The sequence below is a fragment of the Pectinophora gossypiella genome, chromosome 1 (genome assembly GCF_024362695.1).
Source record: "Pectinophora gossypiella chromosome 1, ilPecGoss1.1, whole genome shotgun sequence".
NCBI lineage: Eukaryota > Metazoa > Arthropoda > Insecta > Lepidoptera > Gelechiidae > Pectinophora > Pectinophora gossypiella.
The window spans coordinates 3,046,287-3,061,869 of NC_065404.1; the positions used below are offsets into that span (position 1 = coordinate 3,046,287).

General features: G+C 38.3%; 1 protein-coding gene across 2 annotated transcripts in view; it reads left to right on the forward strand.

Annotated features, from left to right (window-relative positions):
* LOC126380002 (protein spire) overlaps window positions 1–15,583 on the forward strand; it is a 208,860-nt gene that overhangs the window by 31,273 nt on the left and 162,004 nt on the right. For both annotated transcript variants that reach the window (XM_050029105.1, XM_050029179.1), the window contains exon 2: window positions 8,826–8,863. In XM_050029105.1, coding sequence (XP_049885062.1) covers window positions 8,826–8,863 — 38 coding nt within the window. The remainder of the gene's footprint in view (window positions 1–8,825; window positions 8,864–15,583) is intronic.

Here is a 15,583-nt window from a genome sequence, read left to right on the forward strand (position 1 = left end):
ATCAGCTTCTATAACTCTTTTCTTGATGACCCTTTTTACGACGTCTCATTCGTTATTACCACATCTTTCGTGACCTCCTTGGTCCAGTGGTTGAGCGTTGGGCTCACGATCCGGAGGTCCCGGGTTCGACATATCACAAAAATCACTTTGTGATCCCTAGTTTGGTTTGGACATTACAGGCTGATCACCTGATTGTCCGAGAAGTAAGATGATCCGTGAAAGCACCTTAACACGTTGGTCCCGGTTACTATTTACTGATGTAAGTAAGTAGTCGTTACATGAGCCATGTCAGTGGCCTTTGGCGGGTCAATAATAATCCTGACACCAGGGTTGATGAGGTTGGCAATTCACCTCACAACCCACACGACAAAAGAAGACCTCGTATTTGTATTTATAATTTTTGATTTCGTGTTGAAAACATAACATTCTTAGTTATTCACCTTTGGCGATTCAATAGTAACACTGATGGGTTGATCAGGCCGGTCATTGATTTTGCAACCCACACGAGAGAAGAATTATTACTTACTCTATTCTTGATGAAACCCCTGTCTGAAGCTGTGGGACGTATGTAGACTGTTCTTTATTTTTCCTTTGCCGTTGTGGGTAGAATAAAGATCGGGTGTCCTTGACGATATCAAAATAAACAAACGTACGTAGGCTCTATCTTATCGAGATGCGGTCGCAGCACATTCAGGTCAGATGACGAAATTACCAAGCTTGTCTAATACGCTATTAATCAAACTGGTAATGAAATGCTGCTTATAAAGATAACGCGCGCTTATGAGCCTAAGGATGGGATATGTAAACATTTCGCAAAGATCAAAAATAGATTAACACAAACGTAAGTGAAAGTGATTAATTTATCTTAAGTGCAGTTTTCACTAATACAGTTGGCTAGACTACTATAGACGGCGATACGGCTCACCACCTTGGTCTAACGGAGAGCTCAGGTTGCCATATCTTGCAATGGATGAACTGACTAGCACAAATGGGAATATAGTCGTGAGCTGATGAGCTAAACATCAGTAGGTTTAACGAGTTATAATAATAATAAAAAGATACGATTTGTGCTCATGGTCCGGAGGTCCCGGGTTCGAATCCCGGTGGGAACATATCACAAAAATCACTTTGTGAACCCTATTTTAGTTAGAACATTACAGGCTGATCACCTGATTGTCCAAAAGTAAGATGGTCCGTGCTTCGGAAGGCATGTTAAACAGTGGGTCGATGAGGTTGGTGTTCCACCTTACAACACACGCGATAGAAGAAGAAGAAGACGTGATAGGTGGTGAGCGGTATCACCGTCTATAATGTTCGAGCCAACTCTGTTACTGAAAATTGCACGTAAGATCAATTAATAACTCTTTGGTGCAAGTCCGGTCAGCATTAAACAACAGTGCGTTTAACGTGATATCTTGTTGTTGATTTGCAACAGATGGCATTTACTTTTTTTTAATGCTTTAATGTGATACCAACAACACCGGAATATTTAAGCATACGCCACGATAAAGAGAAAGGTTGCCAAATGCCGAGTTCTACTTTCATACCTTCTTCTTCTTCTATCGTGTGCGTTGTAAGGTGAATTACCAACCTAATCAACCTTGGTGTCAGGGTTATTATTGAGCCGCCAAATGCCCCTGACATGGCTCATGTAACGATTACTCACTTACATCAGTAAGTAGTAACCGGAACCACCGAGTTAACGTGCCTTCCGAAGCACGGATCATTTTACTTTCAGACAATCAGGTGATCAGCCTGTAATGTCCTAATCAAACGGGGGATCACAAAGATGATTTTTGTGATATGTCCCCACCGGGATTCGAACCCGGCACCTCCGGATCGTGAGCTCAACGCTCAACCACTGTGGCTGTTACTTTCATACGAAATCTGCTATTTGTTGTTCAAAATGTTAACAACAAACATAAACATTTTTGTTTCCTTGGTGTTGCGTATACTAGTGCTGTTTGGCAAAACAACTCATGCGCATTTAAACAGGCATTGTTCCACTGCGCGGATATTTCACGGTCACGTGATGGGAGCAAAATCAAACCAACCCGTGTCAAACTGACATTTGGTAGGCGAAGGTGGTTTTAGAATTTATAAAATGATATTAAATTCTCGTTTGACGCTTGTCCATCAATTAATCTGATGGTACTCCATGACGAACTTAGCTTCTAAAGTCTTGTATTTCATCTAAGAATACGTAAATAGTCGTCAAGAAAGCATGATACATCCCAGATTGCATTGTAATATTCAATAAGGAGAAAAATCGGTCAAACGCGAATCTTACAGAAAAGAAGCAAACACAAAAAATATATTTTTCAAAGAATACAGTGCAGTATTCAGATATAGGGGTTTTACTATAATTACTGAAGCTTGTCTTCTTCTTATCGTGTGGTTTGTGAGGTGGAATACCAGCCTCATCAACCCTGGTGTCAGGGTTATGATTGAGCCGTTAAAGGCCCCTGACATGGCTCATGTAACATTACTCACTTACATCAGTAAATGTTAACCGGGTCCAACGGCTTAACGTGCCTGAAGCTAGTAGATATATACAATAACATGATGAACATATTTAATCACATCTAAGAAGTAACTAAGGACAAAAATAACAATCCTAGAAAAACAATAGAAAAAGTAAATGACAACAAAGCACCAGATAGGCGTATAATTTCATTCGAGCTATAAACAGATGCTGTTTACTAAGAATAGTAGATAAGTGAAGGTAAACAAAGTAATGCAAAACTGTATGTAAAGGCAAATAGGTGTGAGGTAACATGTGATAAGCTTACGCGTGATAAGCAGTAAGGCAATTCATGCAATATGAGTATAAGTAGGCACTCAATACTGATTTAATAAGAATCAGTACTTTATGTAGGTGATTTTTATGCAGAATACAATAATAAATAAGCATTGCTAAGCTATTGTTTTCATTCGATAAAAAACGCATAAAATAAATTGTATTAGTTCGCAAACCACTTAGTGCATTAAAAACTACAATATTGTTTCTAGTTGTAGTTCTATCGAACATCTACGTCAGCGTGTTTTTAAGCTAGATGAAACTAATCTACTTCTGAGGTTGCTTGTATGACTAATTATTAGCGATAAACATCAGTATGAAACCTGTCACTATCACAGTTCATCTTAAGACTCCTCAAAAAAATGCAGGTTTCTTTCACAAGTGACTTGTATTTTACCCATCTCTAATAGGAATTACGAGGGTAGTTCTTTGTATCATTTTATTTCAGTCAGCCATAGTCATTAGTTTCAATTTTATAAAACACCAACGCAAAATGCGTCACGTTTCCAGAGCATACATCATCGATATTTGATTACATGTGGGACGAAAACTCGACATTGGATATGTTCGCACATAAACAATTCGCTGAATTGATAAAATAGTGTAATAATTTGAAACTGATCGTTTCTGTGAGAAATGCAAAAGACCTAGTGCGTATTAGATAAGGCATTAATTACTGTCTACTCCAAATATAGGGTTTATAGACGTGGTTTTATGTATGTAAGACAATAAAGCACTTTAACGTAAGGATTTATCACCTAAACGAGGTCCAATAATTATAGTGGTGATTTTAAGTCAAAAAATTCATGTTATTTACGAATTTAAGTTGATGCGAAACTACATAAGCACCTATTGTTACAAAATTTAAATGATATTGAAAACGGTGGTGATCTAAATACACCTAATACTGATGATGATGTTAATGACTATAATCATGGGAAAGGTCGTGACGGCAATTTGATGGGCTAATTTTCTATAATATGACTCATTTGTACATTTGTAAATTCTTATTCCTACCGAGTAATCAACTAAATATAAACCTTAAACGCGGAACGTGTTTGAAATCTTCCGTTTACCTGTGTTGTATCTTGCGTCTAACCCTGATAAAATCCTAATATTGTCCCATATTTTTTTACTTTATATTCATGTAAAATTACTACAGTAACTAGAAGCGAACTTATGTATCACTTAAAATGTTTACACGAGTATCAAATCCATATTTACAAACGATAGCATAAGTTGTAAGCAGTTAATTTAAAGCAAAGTGTCCGAAGACAATAAGGTTAAAAGCACTCATATTTCTCGTTGTGTGTATATCTGTGTATGTACGTAGAGGAGATTGTAGCTGAATGCAGCAAAGTGATGTGCAAGCGATACTTCAAGATCGGTATTTTTGCCTGTCATGAAAGGCACAGAGCGTGAAGTGAAGATATAATGCGGATATAAAGGTATGCTGAAGAATAAATTTTGCAACTGTTACGTGACTTGCTACTCTTGCTAGCAATGTATCAGATGGCATTGTAGAATGTAAAGCATGTTGGCAGATGACCAAAAAGGTATAAGCTTAAAAGCAGGTAAAGGTTTATGGCCATTCAGTGACAGTGATTGAATGATTGGACAACTGACAAGGAAGTTCGCAAAAAATCTCCTTCACTCAGGTAACATTTAAATCGAAAACATGAAGGTTGTTATTTGTCATGCCTGATGTAAGTTTTTACACTTAATTGTGATCTTCTTATCTGGGAATATGACTATTATGATACTTTTTAATATTCAAACGTCGAATACTTATCTTTTTAGTGAAGCGAATATCAAGTTGACGAGTCATTAAAATGTTCATTTAGTTAATAAAGATTTTATAACATTGCCTTATGATTCCTATGATAATTTTACAAGTCTTCTTCTAAATCGTCGGATATATAATAGTGTGCAGCGCAATTCAGTGTTTCCGGGATACAAATTGATTATTCGTTATTACGATAATGTCCACGTGCCCCCGCGCCGGCTCTACGTGAGCCAATTCCCAAGTTTTTGTCGGCCGCCGCTCTGTTATTTGTCACAACGTTTGGTAAACTACGATGTAGTAGACCAGTAATGGATTTAGAGTACCATTCTCTGTTTTTTCTTCTGTTTAACCTTCGTCATGTATATTGGGTAACAAAGCTGATTGATCTATATTTACGAAAATATATCATTACTATTATGTGGGTTGTAAGGTTGTTTACCAACCTCATCAACCCTGGTGCTAAGTCCTTCGGGCCCAACTGGGCACCCTCAGGCCTGTTATCTTAAACGTTGTACCGGGTGAGAGCCTTCAGCGCTCCCCATTTGTCCGGCCAAGTAGTTAATGCCATCTGCGGCAAATCTACAATAAGTCACGTCAAAAAAAAACATACCTAAGTCCGCATCTGGTACGTGATCTTAGTTTATTTTTTCGTAGCAGTTCCTGAATTGTCCTTCAGCTCCCACTTCTATGATTGTTTGCGTTTGTGCCCTTCGATGAAAATAGAACACTGATAACATTGACGTAATGTTGCTGCCAGCATGTTGCTGTCTTATTATTTTTGCTATTGATTGTATCTACGGATATGAATGAAGACTCGTTACGTTAGAGCGTAGGTTAGAGTAGAAGTAAAAATTGCGCTTCTGTTGCCTAGTTTAAGTATCTTTTTCCTCTTTATTTTTATCTTATCTAGCCTAAAGTGTCCCACTGCTGGGCAAAGGCCTCCCTCCATTTCTTCCAGGACTCTCTCCAGTGCTTCCTCCGGCCAGTCTTCCAGGAAAGTCCGGTCTCCACATCGGTCTGCCACGACTGCGTCTGTCTCTATTCGAAGACCATTCTGTGGGGATCTTAGGCCACAGGTCGTTAGGCATCCGACAGACGTGACTTTATTTTTAAAGAACTTTTATTTTAAAAAATAACGTGTCAGCTCAATTACAAATATTGTAGTTTGATACCGATCTAAGTTGAACTTAGATTTTCAGAATAGTATGTCGGTTTATAGATTTCCTTGCATTGTTCTGAAATTGATGTAATTAGGTATTAAAAGTTTAAACAGTAGAAATATAAAAGTAACTTTTTATAAACCAAAGGTAAGTTAAGTTGGACAGAAAGGGTTACTAAAGGAAGTGCTAGTTCTGAGAGTAAGGAAAAAGAGGTAATATTGAGAGTTATTGAGGACAGATTAGGCAAGATGATTTGACACATAATAAGAAGGGAAGCTACAAGGAAAGAGAGGAAGGGGAAGACCAAGAAGAGCTTACTTGGAACAGATTAAAGAGAAGGTGAACGTCGTGTCTAATAAGGAAGTAAAATAATTGACCTTTGATAGACAAGAATGGAGAATGCTACATCGACAAGAGCGTGGCTCTTAAAATAATGATGATGAAACCAAAGATACGTTTAATATTAGGTACTTACATATCTCCACGGAGTACCTTCCGGAAGAAAATAAGACACTTAGCTGAATCCACGTGGAGGGAGCACTGAACTATAAATTAATATAACCGTAATCCATGTTTCGCAAGACACTTTATGCGTATTTAGATTTTTTTGCACAATCAACAAACTCAAATCGTGGAACGAGGAAATGTAACCACCATCCGAGAATTTGTAACGTACGAGTATTTTGATTTTCTCCTCAATTTTTAAACCCAAGCAAGATTTAAGTGTTACTGCGTCGTGATAAGGATTATTATATTGGTTTACTCACGGTTCTGAGTGTATGTTAACGTGGTAATATGAGTGTGCTTGTAGTTTGTATGAGTTTGCTGTAATGTCATGCCGGGATGGGTTTGTCACGCGCTGGTCCGAAGGGTGAATGCTCTGTGCAAATGTTCTCGTGAAATAAATCTTCGTCTTTGTCTCAAGTGCTGTATGTAATTCTAAGTGCCTCATTTTCGTAACGTTATGAATTGGAAGCATCATTAATATATTTCTCGATTTAAATTCTATGCGTACTGTTGTATTGTTCTGTATTTTCAAATTCAGAAGGTCAAAAATAGGCTAGAAATTGTTGATATTATGTTTAAGTCCAGTATGTTACTTTTTACGTAAAGTTTTGCTATCCGTCCGCAATTCTACGTGAGTGGTATGTGGTGATTAAATGTAGCCTGTAGCATCCAGAAATAATATTTTACTTCTTTATAATATTGGTGTAGATATAATCATCATCTCCCTAGCATTATCTCGTCTTTCACAGGGTCCGCTTACCTAACCTGAAGATTTGACAGGTTCGGTTTTTTACAGAAGCGACTGTCTGTCTGACCTTCCAACCCGCGAAGGGAAAACCAGCCCAATACAGGTTAGGTCACACATATCCGAAGAAACAAAAGAAACAAGAAAACGTATTTAAATATTTTGAATATTTACTTAAAATTATATCAATTTATCGACGGTAGGCGATAGTTACCACAAGTTCGTCTCGTGAGATGTTGACCCCTTGCTTATTTATAGTTGTAATTAACATGTATTCAAGTCTGATAGTTCACGCCTATCCGTTATCTTCAGCTAAATATATTCAATGATAGCGGTGTTTGTCATAAATGTGACATTGCTATCATATAGACTTTGTCAACGGTTCCTGGTGATAGTCTTCTTCTATCGTGTGGGTTTTGAGGCGAATTACTAACCTCATCAACCCTGGTGTCAGGGTTACTATTGAGCCGCCAAAGGCCCCTGACATGACTCATTTATAACGACTACGTACTTACACAGTAAGTAGTAACCGGGACCAACGGCTTAACGTGCCTTCCGAAGCACGGATCGTCTTACTTTCGGACAATCAGGTGATCAGCCTGTAATGTCCTAACCAAACTAGGGACCACAAAGTAATTTTTGTGATATGTCCCCACTGGGAATCGAACCCAGGACCTCCGGATCGTGAGTCCAACGCTCAACCACTGGACCACGGAGGCCGTTAGCTGGCTGGTGTTCATAGTAAAGTGGAGTGGGAAGTAGTGTCATGTTCAAGGCGATAGCGGTCTTCATGAAAGAATGTACTTCAGAATAGAGTTGCCCGATAATCGACTTAATATCGAGTAATAGTCAATATTTTCTAAGACCTTAAATAATTTAAATATCGATATGCGTATCTATAGTATCGTTTAAATGGATATTGACTATATTGAATTTTATAATCGATTCGATCGATTAAACGGACACTATCGATTGCAAAATTATTGTAATATAATTGATTTATTACTTATTACAAAAAGTACGGATTTATTTTATTTAATCGGAAATTTTGAATATTAATATAATTATTTTGAATTTGTCTGGTCCAGTTACTTCTTTTCTTTAACTACTCCTGCCTTTAATCACCCTTTCCTATAATGACCCTATCTAAAGTAAGTTTTTAATCGATTTTATTCTAAGTAACTTCTTTCTTTGCTTAGATAATATCCGTAAGGTCAGCATTTAGCCATTTAGCTAAAGTATGTGTATTAGTCACAGCTATTAGATCTGTCTAGGCTTGTTAGCGCCGCCTCGTCAACTAGGACGACCCGCAAGTCACTCTACTCTATGGCGAATGCCGTATTTGCTAAATTGCACCATTATGTGTGCTACCGTGAAATTGTTCACGGAGAAGAATGCCAAATTGAAGGAATTTTCTGAACAGTTTTGGTTAGTAGAGTGTGGTAAAGTTTCTAGGAGGTTTTGCATTTCTGTAGCACTTACTTTATGTGTCATTAAATCGACACAAAAAAATTCGCTACAAAAATACCGCTAGCAAGATTAATCGGGACTTAATAGCTTCAGGGTGCCTTTAAAACCGTCGGCAAAAAACGTCAACGTCGTTGATAAAGATGATGAGGGGAGTAAAGATATGCGATAAGGGATATACGTATAAAAAGACAATTTAGGTTAGCATACCAGTATCGGCTATACCAGAACGAGAATATTCTCATATCACCCACACAAATAAACTTACAAGAATATTCTCGTTCTGATATATCAAATCAGAATATTCTGATGAAATGGTTAAAAGAGCTAATTATTAATATACTTATTTTGTTGTTGCAGATGATAGCAGCAGAGAAGAAATCACATCAGAACAACAGGTAAGTTTTATATGTATTTATCTGGTGAGAGCGCTTCCCATTTGTCCGGCCAAGTAGTTAATGCGGCAAATCTACAATAATGTGTAATTGAACTTTCTATAGTGAATTATTATAACGGAATGCACACATGTAGGTAAGTACACGCCTTCCTATATCACGCCGATACGCAGATACCGTAATGCATAAGGAATTTTCGATTCTGCTAGGATCTACAAATCATGAAATGATACTAGAAAATGCTACCTGTATTGTCCTCTGGAACAACCGATGTTGTTTTCTTTTATATTAGTGGACGATATTGTATATTCTACTTTGGGCTTATCCTAAAGTATGACGTATTAAATTCCGATTCGATTGGGGAAGTATTTGCGGAACTAGGTTGGTAGAGAATTGAAAATAAACCTGGGGGTTAAAAGGCCACATCGAAAAGGCCGCATATAAAAGTAAGTTCGCAATGCGCACAAATGTCAAAAATCATTATTGCTTTTTTAGATGAATTGCTTCGATGTGGCTTTTTAACCTTCCTGGAGTAAAGTTAGTTTCCTAAATTAACTCGAGCGGGAATTGAACGGGAACTAATTAATTACAGTAATAAATAGATCACAACATGACATAAGATCACGGTTATGTCCCAATTGGAGTAGTCAGAGGTACTCCTCTGCAAGATGAACTAAGTACCTACACCTCACCGAGCTTTCTGTTAGACCAACGTGATAGGTGGTGAGCCGTATCGCCGTCTATAATGGTCGAGCAGCTGAAGATAATGTTCACTTTTCCTGTTTGAATGCCTTGTGTTTTTGTAATACTTAGACTACACCTGCTGAAATACCACAAAGACACGCGGAATGCATGTTACTCATCTCATAAATGTACCTCGTACGCCGTAGTGAATGAATGAGCGCAACGCGTGAAGAGGAATGTTAAAATTTCGCGTATAAATTATAATTACCATCCGCTGTCTTGTAAGTCAATTAGCCAACGGACTGTGGCAGTGTTTTTTTTATTTCGTAATAAAATTAAAGATTTACCTGCAGCTTTTAAAAATACGGTAAACGTCTTCGTGTTTTGACATGAACGTAGACAGACATAGGATGTATTATATGTAAGTGCGGTGAGGACACGCACTTATTATTGTTTTATAGTCTGTAGACAGTCTCCGTGGTCCACTGGTTCGAACGTTAGGCTCACGATCAACAGGTCAGGGTTCGATTCAGGGGGAGATTGTCGAAATCGCTTTGTGAGGCTGTCCTTTGTTTGGCTAGGACATTGCAGGCTGAATCACCTGGTGGTCCGGGAAAGTAAGGTGTCCGTGCTTGGGAAAGCTCGTTAGGTTACTGGTCCCGGGCTACTAGTCTAGTCTAAATGCCTTCACCAACCCACAGTGGAGCAACGTGGTGGAGTATACTCTATTCCCATTGAGGGGAGGCCTGTGCCCAGCAGTGGGACGTATACAGGCTGTTTATGTTTTTTTTATACATAGACAATAGGTACATAATATTATGATTGTACGCAACCTCTAAGTATACATATAAGTAGGTAATTTATGCGTTTAAAGATGAGAATCCGTGATAGCCATGTTCGGAGAACACGTGACTTTCATCCTAGTGTCGCGGGTTCGAATCCCAGCTCGGGCTCTAAGCCATTGAATTCGACTTTTATGATTTTGAATTGTTTGGATTACAGTAAATCGATATCACGTGGTTTTCAGTATTTTATTTAATGGATGTTATTATACATATAAACCTTCCTCTTGAATCACTCCATCTATTAAAAAAAACCGCATCAAAATCCGTTGCGTAGTTTTAAATATTTAAGCGTACATAGGGATATAGGGACAGAAAAAGCGACTTTATTTTATACTATGTAGTGATAAGTGTGATACTACTTTGCGCTCTGCAATAAACAAAACAATGCTTCATTACATATGTACAATTTTCTAAAGGATCAAATTATACATACACATAATCTTCTTCTACTTCTATCGTGTGGGTTGTGAGGTGGATTACCAACCCCATCAACCTTGGTGTCAGGGTTACTGCCGAGCTACCAAAGGCCCCTGACATGGCTCATGAAACGAGTAATAACTTCCATCAGTAAGTAGTAACCGGGACCAACGGCTTAACGTTCCTTCCGAAGCACGGATCATCTTACTTTCGGACAATCTGGTGATCAGCCTGTAATGTCCTAACCAAACTAGGGATCACAAAGTGATTTTCGTGATATGTCCCCACCGCGATTTGAACCCGGGACCTCCGGATCGTGAGCCGAACGCTCAAACCACTGGCCCATGGAGGCCATTTACACATAATCAAATCAGTACATACAGTCATACACGTTAGTACACTTTCTGAAACAGTAAGTAAAACCCTTAGAAGCCTGCAGTACTTGAATCTTTAATAAGGAATATTGGTTGTATCCCAGCCAGTCTCCGTCAAGCCTGGTCTTGTATTGGCGGTCTATGCGTTGTGCACAATGATACTGATATGTGAACAGTTCCTAATCAGTTGACTTGAGCAATCATTAAAAAAAGACCCAAAAAAAAAGATCTTTCAATCCGGGATACGTACCGCCGACTTCGTTGGCCATTTCTGGTCAGGCAGTAATACAAATTTACGATTCCATTACCCGGTGCGGCTTCCAAGTCCGCCTGAGCTAGAAACACACTGCTCAATGGATTATTTATACTGCACATGAACTTGTATTAACATTTATTATCTTTGTTTATTAGCGTCTCACATTACACTTGCTACGGTCTACGTCTTCTCTAGATATTTACAACTTGATACTTTCTTTGGCATACTTTTGCGTGAAATGGATTGGTCAATAAAATGTATCGCACAGGAGTGATTGCTTGAAAGTAAGCTCATAAGCCGCTGTCATGTCTTACACCCGTATTCTAAGATGTTCACTCGACTCTTCCTCCAATCGGCTCTTCCTCCACTCGACTCTTTCTTCACTCGGCTCTTCCTCCACTCTACTCTTCCTCCACTCGACTCTTTCTCCAGTCGACTCTTCCTCCACTCGACTCTTTCGTCCACTCGACTCTTCCTCCACTCGACTCTTTCTCCACTCGACTCTTCCTCCACTCGACTCTTTCGTCCACTCGACTCTTCCTCCACTCGACTCTCCGTGGTCCAGTGGTTGAACGTTGAGCTTACGATACGGAGAGTTATACCTGTATTTTTCTTATCTGCTGAAAAAGAAAGGGACAGGTAATCGACAGGTATAAAATTTATGGAACACACGTCAAGTTTAAGCAGAAATCTAAAAGAACCGTCTAAAAATTTTACATCGGCCAATAACCCGACAGAATTAAGTAGACAGCACGTCAAACGGACTGCGTACCAGCGAGATACCTATTTTATTCGCCCGGGTTATCCATTCGTTTTAAAATTAACTTGTTGAAATCATCCGTCCCTTTCCTTTTCGGCAGATAAGAAAATGACGGGTATAACTTAAAATAAAATTAGGAAGTGTCTGCAGGAATCTGGGCGAATATTTACTAACGTAATTATTAAGGTAACGCAATTATTGTCGATTATCGATATATTTTAATTGATTAATATCATTAAGATTATTTTCAATGTTGATAGGAAGTAACAGGGGTTACTCTACCAGTCTAGACAGGCAACGATAAACAAGACGTATAGATGACTGAAGTCGTAAGTAAGGAGTTGGATCTAGCTGCACGCTTCGATACAAACAGCCTCGCAACGGTACAGGCGATACGACGGTGGACTGAGTGATGAATAGTCACTGCCTGGCTGCTTAGTGGATCCACGTATTATCTCACTTTACTACGTCGAGCGGATCAGCTGACACTAACGAGGTGAGCGGTGCGATAGAATGGGTGGTATAAAGACTGATGAGCATGCAGTAAACGCATCGTGTTTATGTCCCCGAATGGATAGTAGAGGTGTAAAGTATAGATACCCATTCCTCGCCAGCTATGTTCAAGTCCCATGTAATGTGTTCCGCCTTGTTCGTGACGTAAATTACTTAAGGTCATTGTAAGTTTTCCATCCGTAGAATACATTTTCTTGCGAGTTGGAGGAGGTGTTTTTTTTTACGGCTAATAGTCGGGACCAACGGCTTAACGTGCCCTCCGATGCACGGAATCATCAATTAGCGCAGGGTTTCCCAAACTGGTTCGCGAGTGAATAAAGAGTGGGCCCTGCCTAGAACGACACACCAACCGACCGAGCCAACATGCAATAAAGTTTGTCATTTCAAAAGTCCTTTATTCATATTGGTAACGGGTAAATTTCTTAGAGATGGCTCCGAGTGTGTAAACTTGTATTAGATGGGTCGCAGCCCAGACAACTTTGAGAACCTCTGGATTAGCGTACTTAAAATTACTGACTACTATCTACTTAAATGTACGTAGGATCTGCCACGACCTCTACACCTATGGTCAGTGCGTCAGCTGGCGAATCAACAATGTTGTGTACCCAAGTCAAAGTTAACCAGGTTTGTGTGTCGCGGTCTCTACTTTCAGCCAGAATATTAAAGTGAGGTCTGCTGACGTCATAAACTATGCTGGGTCTGGGTCTAACGTTGTGGTCGCGTAATTGCTCATGGTCTCTTAAAGGAACCACAATTAAACGAAATGGTGTTTCGTGGTTGGTAAAGTGGGTGCTGAGAAACTTTGTCTTAATTTTACTCAGTGGCTTTAGGTCTTTTTAACGTCAGATATTATTATTTCTGATTTAAAAACCAGTCTTATGTTAATTGAACAAAGCGACGAGGATATTTTTCCATGTTAGTCAGTAAACACAGATCTAAAGGTCTAAAGATCTAAAGGTGACAAAAAAGTTTATTTTTTCTATTCAACTTATTTATGAAATGTGATAAAGAAAAATGTACTTAATAATAACTGCGACATTTTGTCTCAATTTTTTATGATGTTTCATACAAATTCCATAGTATTTTTTTGTTTTAGTAAAAAGTAACTGATTTGGCTAGTTGGAAACTACCCTATACTCTACCAGGGCAATACCCAAGTAGAAGTACCTAGGTGTCAACAAAAAATCTAATGATTTCCATATAACACTCACTATTGAAACCCGCCTCTTTCTCAAGGATACAAGCAATCTAGGTTCAATCACATCGGTGGCTGAATGAAATACAACCCAACCGAATGTGGAAGCTCGTTCCTTCTTTAGCGCAAGCGGACGTTATGGTGCTTTACAAATCGTTATAGTTAACTTGAACAGGAACACGGCAAAGGAAACCAGTGGCCACCTTGCGCAGCCACTTTTTGCGATAAGAATCGATGGAGCGAAAGTGAATCGATTGTTGGTATCGATCTCCGATTATGAGAGTAATATTTCGTTGTCCGCTTGGAAAAGCAGCTGGAGTCGTGGCAGGAATTCGGTGTGACGTAACGACCGTGCATGTTATTAGCAATTGTTTCTTGAAAATGCTGGGCATGAATTGTTACGTCAGAGAAATATCGCAATATAGATAGCGACTGAAATCGTTATAAATGTTCTTAATTTTATTTTTTATGGTTTAAACAAAACCCATAAAACAAGTATGGTAAATTCTGACGACAGTCAGCTCACTTATTAAATCAATGAGCCGGCTAAGTAGCAATACATATTAATTCAGCTTTAAAGAAAATTACGGTTTAAAGCAGTTCTACCGTTATTATCCATTAAGGTAGCTTTTAGTGAAAATTATGAAACGCATAGTAAAGCGACTTCATCAATAGTTTACTGTATGTACCTGAATGACTGGTTTACGCATTAGTTGTGACACAGAAGCCTTATTAACAGAATAAATAAGCGATGAAACTTATTCATTATTAATGCTTAAATCGCGTGCACCGGCTTAACTAATGATGGCAATATTAATGACTGACTCAGTGAAAATTCAAATTAATCTTGTTGAAGACGTAGGAGTGTGTGAAAGTGGGGAGGAAGTGTGAATTGAGGATTAAGATAAAGAAGGTACGCGTCGCGAGAAGACGGAAGTGAAGAGAGAAAAATAGGATAGAATGTACGGTCTATTAGAAGAACTTTGTAAATGAGAGTGTCACACTTTCGAAAAAATAGGACTTCACTACGGAACACTTTCGAATATCTGCGTAAAACGCAGAATAACAAGATACATTAACTGTTAAAAAATAATATAGGTAGATCACCAATGACATTACATTAATTTACCACACATTAGCGGTTTGAAACAAATGCAAAATTATTCACAGTAAGTACGTCACTGACAATTACATAGACATGTTTTGTTTTAACCTTTTATTTTTTGTATATTTGACATTGTGATTCACAGTTTAGGATGAGGTAATATTACCATATCACTCTGGTTGCATCGCATCGTTCCGGTGGCCATTTCCTGACTCGAATTGCTTCCTATCAAACAAAAGGTTCGGTGGTTTGAAAAAATCACTATGTCCATTCACCAGCATTATTGCAAATGAGATTCACCTGTTATTTATTCGGCTGGAGTTGATTTATGCGAGTATTGTTAGACGTTTGGAGTTTCAAACGTTTCTATTTGATTCTATCAGTTGCACGAAATTCGCTAGGATTGCGTCTTTTTACTTTTAGTATTTTTATTTTATTTATTTCTTAAGAATTTCGTTAGTTTCGAATCTAAGAACTTTGTGACACCGGTATCCTTAAATATCTATTGGGTTTGAGATGCAAAATCTTTATTACATTTTTTCATTGATGATAATAATAAAACATTTATTTATTG